The sequence below is a fragment of the Rhea pennata genome, chromosome 2, assembly GCF_028389875.1.
Source record: "Rhea pennata isolate bPtePen1 chromosome 2, bPtePen1.pri, whole genome shotgun sequence".
In the NCBI taxonomy this organism is placed as follows: domain Eukaryota; kingdom Metazoa; phylum Chordata; class Aves; order Rheiformes; family Rheidae; genus Rhea; species Rhea pennata.
The window spans coordinates 72839804-72851360 of record NC_084664.1 but is presented as its reverse complement, the minus strand read 5'-3'; the positions used below and the strand labels follow the sequence as shown (position 1 = coordinate 72851360).

Sequence of the window (11557 nt, the reverse complement as noted above, 5' to 3'; positions counted from 1 at the left end):
CTTAATTTTAAACTCTGTATTAAAAATTAATACTTTAAATTTTTATAAAAGTAAGGCACATGCAAAACGTTTTGCAAGTCTGACTTTCAAATCTCTTCACAAACTAACAAGCACTATTTTAATTTGGCATTTCTAAAAAGTCATTTTTCCCCATGCAAGACATATATGGAAGAAAGTTAAGGTGATATTGCACCAGTTAGAATCTAGATTCTGTGCTTTCTGTACTGCAGTAAGCATGATAGGGTCAGGTGGTACAGCAATACATATTAAAAGCCAACAGACAACACAAATATTGCAAAGGTGGTGACCAACATACAAAATTTAAGAATGTGAAGTTGTATCCATTTTGATATATCAGTAATCTTTTTCAGTACATGATGATTTGGCAACTCCAGTCTATATAATGCCAGTGTGCAATTCCTAGCTGTCATTGTCATACAATGCTGAAGACCATGGAAAGATACTGCTCATAGGACACTTGAATCCAGCCATCTTGATCAGTATCATAACGTCTGAATACATCAGTCAGCCTCTGAAAATAAGAAAAAAAAAAATCTGTACACAGGGTAATTTTAGACTACTATATAGTCTACTTGCCACATAGGTTTCCAGTGCTTCATGAACTTTATAAAGCTTTATGATCATTCCCCTTTGGTCAGTTTAAGTTCTCATGCAGTTCTCTGCTGTGACTCATGTTTGAATTGCAATTTTAAAAATCACTGTATGATACAACATCTAAGCCTATATAGGCACCTCTTAGAGGGTTCAGCCTGCCAGCTCTTTGCAACTGGCTTTAAAAGGGGGCAAGAGGCTCAAGTACATAAGACATTTAAGAGTCATACATCTAGAGACAAACCAGTGAGAATCCAAATTCTCACTTTCTACCAAAAAAGCACAGTGTTATGTTAGGACCTCAGTTGTCGCCATAAACCTCCTAGTTACAGATAAGCATTTAGAAATGATATGCAATACAGATAATAGACCAAAATAAGTACCAGTATGGTTTTTAAAGAGAATTTCATTCAATTGGTGTTTGTTAAGACCTCTATTAGAGTTTAAATTTATAACAAAGTACAGTTAACACCTACTACAAATGAATGCAAGAACAACTGGTGTTTCAGCAGGAGGAAGCAGTTATGACTATAAGCATAAAGTTAAAAAGTAAGGAACAAAAGCACCTGTTTGCAAATAAGGAAATAGTACTCCAGCACTGCTCTCTTCACGTTATGCATCAAAAAACATTTAAGATACTGGTGCAATGCTGGCCACTAAGAAAGAAAAGAAATGTCTCGCCTACTAACAGTTTAACTTATCCACTGCTACAGTTTTGCAGCTTTTCCCAAATTTCTATATACTTCAGAGTCAAAGTAGTTTACAGAAACTTTAAGCATGGAAGTGCAGAGTCATTTAGTGATGGATTTTTTTTTAGCAATAAAAAAAACCTATAAAAGTGGAAGTTTTCCCTAATGTAAGTCTTCATATACACATTTGTTACGGAAAGGCTTTTTTTTTTTTTTTTTTTTTTTTTTTTTTTTTTAAGAAAAAAAAAGGTCTTTTACTACAGGAACAACAATTAAGAAAGAATCCATCTGCCAAGCCAAACTAACTAAAAAGAATTTGACCTTAAGAGACATGTACAAAACTCCATAATTTGCATTAAGAGACTTTAATTTCTGATTATGCTGAAAAATACACCATAGAACATGACACACACAGGATCTGGAGAAAAAGTGTTTATTAAACTAATGGAAATAATAAGTATTAAGTCTTTTCTTTTTAACAGCATTTAGACTTTTATGTTATTTTTTCACATATATTTGATAAAAAAATTTAACAAGTCAAAAATTGTAAGTGATGCAAATGTGTAAGTAGTAAAGACAAAGTGAGATATTTTTACATCTCTTGTCCACTTCATTTAAATGGGTGTTAATTTATAACCAAGTTTCATATCCAATATTATGGTCAAAGTGAAAAGTTAAAGGAGCAATAAGGGGTTTTTTCAAAGTGGAAGTTAATACATTTTCTTTCTTACCTGTAAGACAACACAGCACTGAATAAAATCATCAAAAGCAACTTGTCCTCTTCCTTGTCTGTCAAATTTCCGAATAAGGATGTCATAGAACTGGTCAGACAGTCGATAACCTTGGAAAAAAGAAATGCTTTAAAAGGCTTGACTTAACTACAATCATTCCATAAAAAGAATTTGGTTTTCTAGAGGGCAGGTGTAATGAACAACAACAACAAAAACAGCAGTTACAAAAGACTTGCATTCAATAAACTCATGCTCAGTGATGATTATACACAAAGTCACAGCAAACAATTACTGATTAAACAGACTAGTTGGGTTGAGAGAACTGTTTAGGGCTGCCTCTCAGGTTTTTATAAACAAAGTCAATTGCATTAAAGTTCTCTTGCCATCAGAATGCTACTATAGCATAGACAGCTGGCCTCATTTTAAAATGAGGAAAGCTGTTTCAAGTCCCCTCCTAAGTTAAACATTTAACTGAAATACTGGTAGTGCTCTCAGAGTGGCTAATAGACAGAAAATACTCTACACTTGTGTACTGACATATCTAGTTTCATTTTTTACATGAGAGGCAAAAAACATGCTTTGCAGCATGGTACCTTTAAAAGGCACCTTAAACCTAAAAAAGCTAACTGCATTTCACCCATCTCACTTTTTTTTAAGTCACGTTTGCGAGAGTAGTATAGCCCTAACTGTAAGTTGATTTAGTGATATAAACCTATGAAAAAGCTGTAATTACAAATGAATTACCAAAACCTGTTAGTGCTTGCTTTAGCTCATTTTTGTCAATCATTCCAGAATTGTCCCTATCATACGTTCGAAAGACATTCTGCCAGTCTGAGATATACTTCCAGACTCCAGTGAATTCATTGAAGTTCACACCACCTTTGTTTTCTCTGTCAAACATGCCTGAAACAAAGAAAAGAAATAGGCCTGTAAAACAACTCTTCAATAAAATCTATTAAGTTTTCTAAAAAGGAAATGAGAAGACTTTAGAAAAGTTCTGAAGAAAGATGAGAAATTGCTGAGCTAAGTGACTTTTCCGCTAATCTAAGTCCAGTGAAAAGGAAAGGATAAAGCAAGATAAAAGAGGGCCAGGGTGAATCACAAAATAATATTTATTCTTCCATTTCAATGTGAAAGTAAAAATATTGAGGGTTTGACTGATCACCCAGTGACAAAACGAGTGTTGCTCTTTTCTAAAGATTCATGAAATTAAAGAAGTCTACAACTTCAATTGACTGCTAAAGGTGCTGAAATACAAATTTGCGTTTGACTTGCTGATACTTGTCAAGACTGTGTCTTTTTTATACAGATAGCATGTTGTACAGTGATGGAATTCTGACCCCCTGAATATTTGTTAAAAATATACGGTAATATATGTTAAAAAAAACATAGCAAAACTGTCCTTAGATTTATAAGCAGTATGAGAGAGAAGACCGAGCTTGAGTTTTTCTCCCTTCTGTTCTACCACCATCTTCTTCCACATCACTGGAATGTATTTTAAAAAATGTCAAGCATAGTAAAGCATCTGTTTTGTCTTTTTAGAACAGAACACAGGATTAAAAAAAACAATCGGAAAAATTAAAGCAAGCTGTGTAATGCCTTTTTAAATATTTAAAGCTGACAATTCCCCTATACTCTTATTACGTTTGTTATCTATTCGGTTGTCTAGTAACATTTTCTCAGGTTACTTTGACAAGTGCATATATCTATACACAAAAGGACTACATTTCTGTTTTTCGAAATGGCAAGTATTTTAGTTTATCTTACTATTATTAGGCTGTCTAAAAAAGGAAGAAAAAAGTACTGTCTTAAAATGAAAGACCAACTTATTAATACTATGACCAACTAAACTGCTTCAAAAGGCCTTGAAACAGGCATTTATTATACAATTCAATACAAAATTAGTTGTCAAGATCCATGCAGCAATACATGGAGTTCTTATTCACCTGATCAAATCACAAAATAACAATATATATTGAATATTTCACATAACACAATTACACTCACCAAGAATTGACCGGACTGTTGCTGGATTAAAGGGAGTCCATGTGCCTGAAATGGGAACGACTAATTAGTTCCTCAATACTATGCAACACTTAAGTAAAAAAAAGCTGATCAGAACTTATATAGTGAATTCAGAGCCAGATGACATGGAGCTAGCATGTAATTAAAACAAGGCTTCTTTGAAGTAACTAAGCTATTGACATTCAGGGATGACTTTTGACTAATTCTTTACAGGTTTTATACAGAAACCAGAATAATTTCCTCAGGCTACACAAACAAAAACAAACAAAAAATCCCCCACAACCACAAGCTGTAGTGTATAAATCAAACAAAGCCTTATATTCCTTAGTAAGGACATCCACTTATGTCTTATTTTGCAGGTGAGTTACTCCAGGGCATTTACTTTCTGACAGAACTGGAAAAAAGGGTTCCTAAACATTTCAGAATGACCCAATGCCATTCTAGTTGTTTAGTATAAATTCTACCTCTGCTGCTAAATCAATTAAGTGTTAAAAGTATTATTTTTCAGAACAGAAAGAAAAAAAAAGCACTAAAGTGCTTGAGCAGTAATCATGTGAAGCGGAGTTTTTTTTTCTTCTTGAATACCTCTTCCTGAATTTTGAGAGCAGATAGTCCAACCTATGTTGGACTAGTTTACACTAGCTTGGAAGCATTCCACAGAAATGATAAGTAGTAAATTAAGACATACTGCTTCTCATTTAGAACTCATCATTACTTCTCCAGAGTCTGTGAAAGTTCCAGGAGGATCAAAAAGCTTGTATTAAGTTCTCTGAAGTTAACTACAGGGACTACAAAACAGTCAGTAGGACTATGGGTACTGTAGAAATGTTTGCAGTGATGCAGTTGCTGACCACAAGTATCTAATGCACGGGCATTGAGCAGGCTTTGCAAAAACATTGCAAAGAGAATCAAGAGGCAGTAAAGTTGTGCTTATACCAATGCTGATTTTCTCCTAAAACAGGAAATTGCATCGGTGTAAATATACAGATAAAGCAAAAGGTGGAAAAACCTTTATGTAAACTATACAACTACTTGCACATGAAGAGGATATAAAAGGTCTGGGTTAGGAAAGAAAGAAAAGAATAAAGGCAGCTCTGATAATGCACAAGAAAACATCAGTATTTTAGAGAATAACAATGCCTTAGAGTTGTATGTTTCCTGATGAGGACTGGAAATAATGTAATTATTAATAGGGTGCCAGCATTTAAATCTCAACAGAATAGAGAAAAAAACAAAAACAGAGTTTGAAAGATAATTTATTTCATGTTGAAATTTTCAGACTAATAGAGATTCCATAAAACAGACCAACTCCAGTGCTGAAGAACTGTACCAGTTTCAGTCTGTCAGTCTGTTCTAATAAACTTAAATAACTACTCCCTCCATCTCCTCAACTCTTACTATTAATTTTATATGGCTGGACATAAAATCATATGCTTTCTTCATTTTTTTGTGCAAACAACTCTAAAAACTGATGATCAATCCCTTCCAGGTAAGTATATTGTTATTTACATAAATACGGCATTTTGAAAAGCTGGATATCAAAAACACTAAAATCCAACTTCAGTTTGTCATGAGAGCCAGGCATTCTTTTTTAGGGTTTTAGAAATAAATATATCTACATCCTTTCAGCCCATATAAGATTGTACTACAGCAGTGCACAGCCATTTACTAGATGATATATTTTGAAAAGACTTGTTATATAATGACTTGTTAATGACTTTGGTATACAAGATCTAGAATCTTTTGAAATAAGGGGAAACTGGAAAAATCAGGTACTTTGTAGTTCTGTAAACATTTTGCCTAATAGCAAATTAATTTGACTTGTCATAACTGCCAACCATCGAAACTGCTCATCTGTATTGTAAGTAAGGAATGAAAATAGTTTGGATAGAATTTGGTGTATTTCTGTAGTAAGTAGTGAAGACTATCAGATGAGACGATATTTAAAGGATATTAAGTTTAAAGTGGCAGAGGCTGTTACAAACAGCACTATAATCTCTAAGGAAAACTAACTTTATTAACTTGAGCTTTTGCTAAAGTTTTTGTTCAGAACAAAATACTTTATTCACGAATCAGGTGCGGTAACTGATGCATTGTTTTTAACTTATCAAAAATATTACTGAACATAAACATTCTCATAGGCTAGTTTAGTTTTAAAAAAATACATTTTTACCAAATAGATCCATCTGAATTTATTATAAGCCAGATGATTACTGACAAAAAAGGAGGCTTTCAGTTTGCATTGCATTTGCATTGCAGCTCACTATACCAGTTTAAGCCTTTCTCAGTAACAATGAGCAAAAAGGATGAGAGAATTAAACATTCTGAGAAGGGGAACTTGACATGGATTCAAGATGTGCAAGCAGCTTCAAAATCCAGTTTTTCAAATTTTTCGGGGGGGAAAAAAAGGCCAAAGTATAACTCTGAATAGCTTGAGTTACCAAAAAAAAAAAAAAAAAAAGGCTATTGGAAAGTTTCTTCTGTTTTCATTTGCTTCCATGAGTTACTTGAGCATACCCTATGAGCTTCCCTCATTAAGGAAAAAAAGTTTCTGCCCACCCATAACTCTTACCAATCTTCATTTCCTGTACCATAATGTACAAAAAGACTGTATGTTTACATCCAGCCTTTGTTACTGCACATACAGTCTTTGTCAAAGTTATAAACTGATCCTGGTTTTTAAAAAAAAAAAAAAAAAAAAAAAAAAAAAAAAGTGAAGTGACAGGTTTAATAGTGATGAGTGAGGAATATGAATCACTTTATTTTTTATAGGAAACAAAGCTGAAAAAAAAGTAAAGCGGTGACGTGCATGCCTTCTCTCCCCAGAACGCAAATCAATGGGGCTTACAATAGGAACTTTGCATGTGGTGAATTATTATTAACACGCATCAAAACCAGAAAACTTTCCTTGAAATCCAAAACCCAAGAACAATGTGCTCAAAAAAAAATGGAGGCACATTGTCCACTTTTTCCCTCCCCTTCAACCTTTAGCTGTAGATTAAATGGTATTAATAAATGTTGACAACTCCCCTCCCCCCAGTCAAAGAATTTTGACATGAAGTAATCAGTCTAATGAAACTGTACATTAAGTTTACAATTAACTATCTCACTGCTCATTTACAGACTTACCATTAGATAATGCCTGCTGAAGTTCATGATCAGATATTATTCCACTCCTGTCTTTATCAACCCTGCCAAAAAAAAAAAAAAAAAAAAAAAAAAGCTTTAAATGTGTGCAATTAACAGGTTCCACTTACAGTTGTGGACACCTAATCATTCTAGTCCTACTCACAAAAATAAGAGTAAACTTTTCCCTAAGAGTCATCAATAACATTTTATTTGGTAAACCATTTCACTGTACTACAAGTTAAACACATAATTAAGACTGATGAGATACACTGGAAGAGAATACAAACTACAAAGACAACTCACCTAAACTTACTTGTCAGTTAAGAGACCCACACAACCATCCACACTGACAAGAAAAGTTTTTTTTTTTATTATTATTATTTTTAATAAGAGCAGAGTACACAATGCTCTAATGAAAAGGTTAAATCCACAAAATGTCTGGTGTTACAATACTTAGTTTGGCTCCCAAAGCAAAGGCCTAAATTAGGCATCCAGTTTCTCACAGTAAGATGCTGGCAATGTACAGAAAGCTACCAGTGTAACGAGTACAAAATGTGGAAATAACCTACTGCAAGCCTGGCCCTCTTCTGGCATTCAAGCATATAGTAACTGTAAGTAGGTACCACTTTCCATTGAGTTTTCACAGTCTAGTCTTGGAGAATGGAGTTTTGTTCTGAAATTAAGAAACAAAGTAATTTATACACAGATAAAGCAGGGTCACTCCTTTAGGAGGATATCTGAAGGGGGTGGTGGCTTCCTTCCATTTTATACAAGGACTGTAGTGGGCACACGAGACCTGTCTGTCTCCATCTTCTACTTGAAGGGGGCTCAAACCCATGAACTCACATTTCTGAAGACTGCCACATTTAGCAGTTAAGGGTAAAAGGAAGTAGATGATACCTATTTTTAAGCTCAAAAAATAAATCAAAAGCCTACTGACTAGGGCTAGTTTTGGATGACTTAAGCAGAGAAGAGACAGATGTCCTATAAAATGGCAAACCTCACTTTAAGTGTAGGCATGAAGAATGCTAAGCTAATCAGTTCTGAAGATAACAGACTGTATCTACCAGCTTAATCTGATGCTTCCTACTTCTTGTCTTGGAGTAGGATCAATAACTCGCATTCCCCATGCCACTGACAATTCCCCCTCCCTCAGTTATTTCCATTCCCAAGCAAAGTCATGCTTAGCTGGTCCTTCTGTAGAAGCCATTTTATTCATTAATTGCTATCTTTTTCTAAACTCTTAAAATTCTTTCTACCATATCATTTCTGAGGTAGGGAAAGGATCTAAACTGCATATAATATTCAAGTTGCAGGCATAAGTTGCAAAATTATACAATAGGAAAAAAAAAGGGGGGAATTGTCTTTTTACTATTTCTTTCCTACTAATTCTTAACATTTAATTTACCTTTTATGAGCTGCTATTGAGTGCTAAGCTGACATTTTCATGAAAATGTCATTATAATCTACCTATGCCTATAAATTGGTTCTGAGCATCAGTCAGGTTAAAGAAAACATTCATTTTATACACAAAATTATGTGCAGTTAAGGTGGTTCTTCCTCTATTATTATTATTATTATTCTATCACATACCTGTTCTGGATTTTAAACAACCATTAAACCAACCATCATCCTTACAATCAGTCTATCAGTATTATAAGGTGCTCCTGCAAGCCTTCATAGTAGTTTTTATACTAAGAGTGAGGACTCAGTATATTGAAGAAATGTCATCTTATCATTTACCTTCATTTCACCTTCATAAGCAGCACCAGTGGCTTACAAATAAGTTGAGTGAAGATCCCAGAACCAATTCATCCGTCAGTGTGACAGATGACCATATATTCTTATTTTTAGCCAGCTATTTATCCAAAGGACCTTCCCTTCTATTCTACAGCTACTAAATTTCTTTAAAGGCCGTTGATACTTAATACTATTGAATTGTTCCAGTTCTATCCATATCTATACTCAATCCTTATGAAATACATTCAAAAAATAATACAGCAATTTGCCAAACAGGAATTCTTTCAACAAAAGCCATGCAACTCTTCCTATTAGCTACATTGTTTAAAATGATTCCTACTGGTTTGCCTGATAAAATTGTTCCTCTGTTTTTTTCTAGATGCTTTAAAAAAAAAAAAAAAAAAGGAGTGGTATCTCTACATGCCACCTCTAGGTCCTCAGATGAAGTGATTTCTATGCAAGGATTGAGAGGTAAGCCATCATCACATTCCTGAATCACTCAGGAATTACTGAGCACATATCATCCAGTTTTAGCAATATATTGTTCATTTTATTTACTCCTTAATCTTTTCTCGCAATCATTAGTCACGACAGATCCTCTGATATGTCTCCTACAAAAACAAGTGCAATGTTGGAAAATCCCCTATTTCTCCCACGGGACATTGTCACAAAGAAACCAGTTAGTTTCACTACTGCTGTGGTCTCTACACCAATACTTGTTTTAATACTGGCCTACTGATTCTCTGGCAGTTTCTGTTCAGGATGCATTGGATTTATCATGAGTTTAAGCTTTCTGCTATAAATATTCACCATATTCCTTTTTACAAGCCTTCCCGTGTTTTTATGTTTACCCTCCCGAGCTTTCAATCCTTTCTAGTTTTTCAGTTCACAAATAACAATACTTTGCAGGTTACCTTCTTGCATCCATGAATCCACCTTTCCTTATTCTAAATTTGGGCCGTGCCTTTTCTCGGGTTGCTCCTGCAGGGACGTAACCACCGCGCTGCTTAGACGCCCGGAGGCCCCGAGGCAGCCGAAGAGCACCTCCTCCCGGGGATACCCCGCGGCAGCTACAGCTTCACGCGGCTGCCGGGTGTTCCGGCACTTCCCAGCCCCTCGACGCCACCTCAGGCACCGCAGCCTCGGGCGGGCCGCGCCTCCCCCGTTCGTGCCGCTGCCCTGCGAAACTAGCGAGTGCCCCTCACCGTCTGGACCGGCACCGTTCCCTCCGCGCAGGCAAGGCTGGAGCTGCCAGCAGCACCGTACGGCCCATGGCCGGCGCTGCCCCGCGCACCCGCCCCGCCCGAGGCGGAGGAGGGTCGCAGCGGCCACCTCGACACGCGCAGCGCGTCCGCGCCACACGCGCGGGGGCCGCGCAGGTCGCTCGGCACAGCCTCACCTCTGGAAGACAGTCCACAGGAAGCTCGGATCAGCCAACGCAGCGCCGCCGCCGCCGCCGGGCCGGTACTGATACCCAGCCGCCATGCCCCGACAGACCACCCGCAGCCTGCCGCGCGTCCCGCAGAACAGGAGCGCGGACACCGCTCCCCGCAGTTCCGGGGCACGCTCGGTTACGCAGCGCCGTCCGTTACGTCATCAGCGGGGCACGCGCACAGCCTTTTGCGGGAGGCGCTGGGGGAGTCTCGGGAGCAGGCGCGACAGGCCCTGCCGTTCCCCGGGGACAGCACCGCCCCCGCCGCGCCCGGGCAGAGGCGGGGCTTCCCGCAGGCCCGGGCAGCCGCCGGCGGGCGGGCCGAGCCGCCCGTGACTGCTGGGGGGCGGCGGGGCTGGCACGTCCTCCCGCTGGGCCGAGGCACGGCTCCCGCCTTACGAGCGCTTCCCCCGTGTGGAAGCGCCTGGGAGCGAGGACGCTGCTATTTAGAGTGAAAATCCAGGAAAACGGTTCCGAACTCGGGTTACTTTCACCAATTCTGGCACCTTTAGACTAGGCCTGCGCAAAAGCTCTCTGCTCTTCCCCCGTAGAACCGTTTGTGGGGAGTGCATGCCCACGTCCTGGTCTGCTCCCCGCCCAGCCATTATCTGAGCAGCCTCTTTCCTGAATTTTGAAATAAGCATCTGCCCTTCTTCACAAACAGGAGGCTGCAATGAGCCATGCTTCAAGGTCTTCAGCAGTCTGGCCTTTTGAAGATGCTGTATGTTAACACATCAGCATCCCTACTCCAGAATGATCTTAACCTTGACAAGATGATAAATAAGCACTGCAGTCCCCTTATTGTCTAAGGATGCACCTATGATACAATGCATGTTGCCCTAGTAAAAGGAGTTACTGTCTGTACCAAAGTGTGCTTAAGTAATAAAAATAAAACCATTCTTAATTGAACTGGCATTTAATTTTTCCCATTCACTGAGCAGCATTTTGGAAAAGCTAAAACATAATTTTGTCATATTCTTCTGAATGGAATATACCACTAATCTTTACAAGAAAGAATAGGGCATTATGTATTGAAAGGACAGTTTAATAACTTTGAAGTAATACCAGGTTTAGAAATACTGGTTATTTTAAAAAAACGCAGCGAATGCAGGGGTCAGTTCCACAGCAGCAAGACAAGTTAAACAATACCTCAACTGCTGGGTGGACAATACCACCTTCAAAAATGTACTTTAGCTCAG

The 11557-nt window shown here is 37.8% G+C and overlaps 1 protein-coding gene across 5 annotated transcripts; it reads right to left on the bottom strand.

Annotated features, from left to right (window-relative positions):
* Nucleotides 1–301: 301 nt before the first annotated feature.
* Nucleotides 302–10587, bottom strand: PDCD6 (programmed cell death 6). Of its 5 annotated transcripts, XM_062569719.1 has the most exons (7): nt 10326–10344; nt 7752–7859; nt 7187–7248; nt 4040–4084; nt 2777–2935; nt 2033–2142; nt 302–532 (listed from the first exon to the last, which is right to left on the bottom strand). In XM_062569719.1, exons 2-7 carry the CDS (start codon nt 7778–7780, stop codon nt 434–436), a joined length of 504 nt encoding a protein of 167 aa, XP_062425703.1. In that variant the 5' UTR covers nt 7781–7859; nt 10326–10344; the 3' UTR covers nt 302–433. The 5 variants fall into 5 exon arrangements, with proteins under 5 accessions (XP_062425703.1, XP_062425701.1, XP_062425700.1 ...); XM_062569717.1 differs by lacking the exon at nt 7752–7859 and having other exon boundaries at nt 2783–2935; nt 10326–10587; XM_062569716.1 differs by lacking the exon at nt 7752–7859 and having other exon boundaries at nt 10326–10584.
* Between the last annotated feature and the right edge of the window lie 970 nt (nt 10588–11557).

Coding starts and splice junctions, on each gene's coding strand:
- PDCD6 (XM_062569716.1), bottom strand. CDS start 10,411: ATGGCGGCTGGGTATCAGTACCGGCCCGGCGGCGGCGGCGGCGCTGCG. Junction 4,085..7,186: donor TCAGCAGGCATTATCTAATG/GTAAGTCTGTAA, acceptor TTCCCATTTCAG/GCACATGGACTCCCTTTAAT. Junction 2,143..2,776: donor GCAAGCACTAACAGGTTTTG/GTAATTCATTTG, acceptor CTTTTTTCCAAG/GTTATCGACTGTCTGACCAG.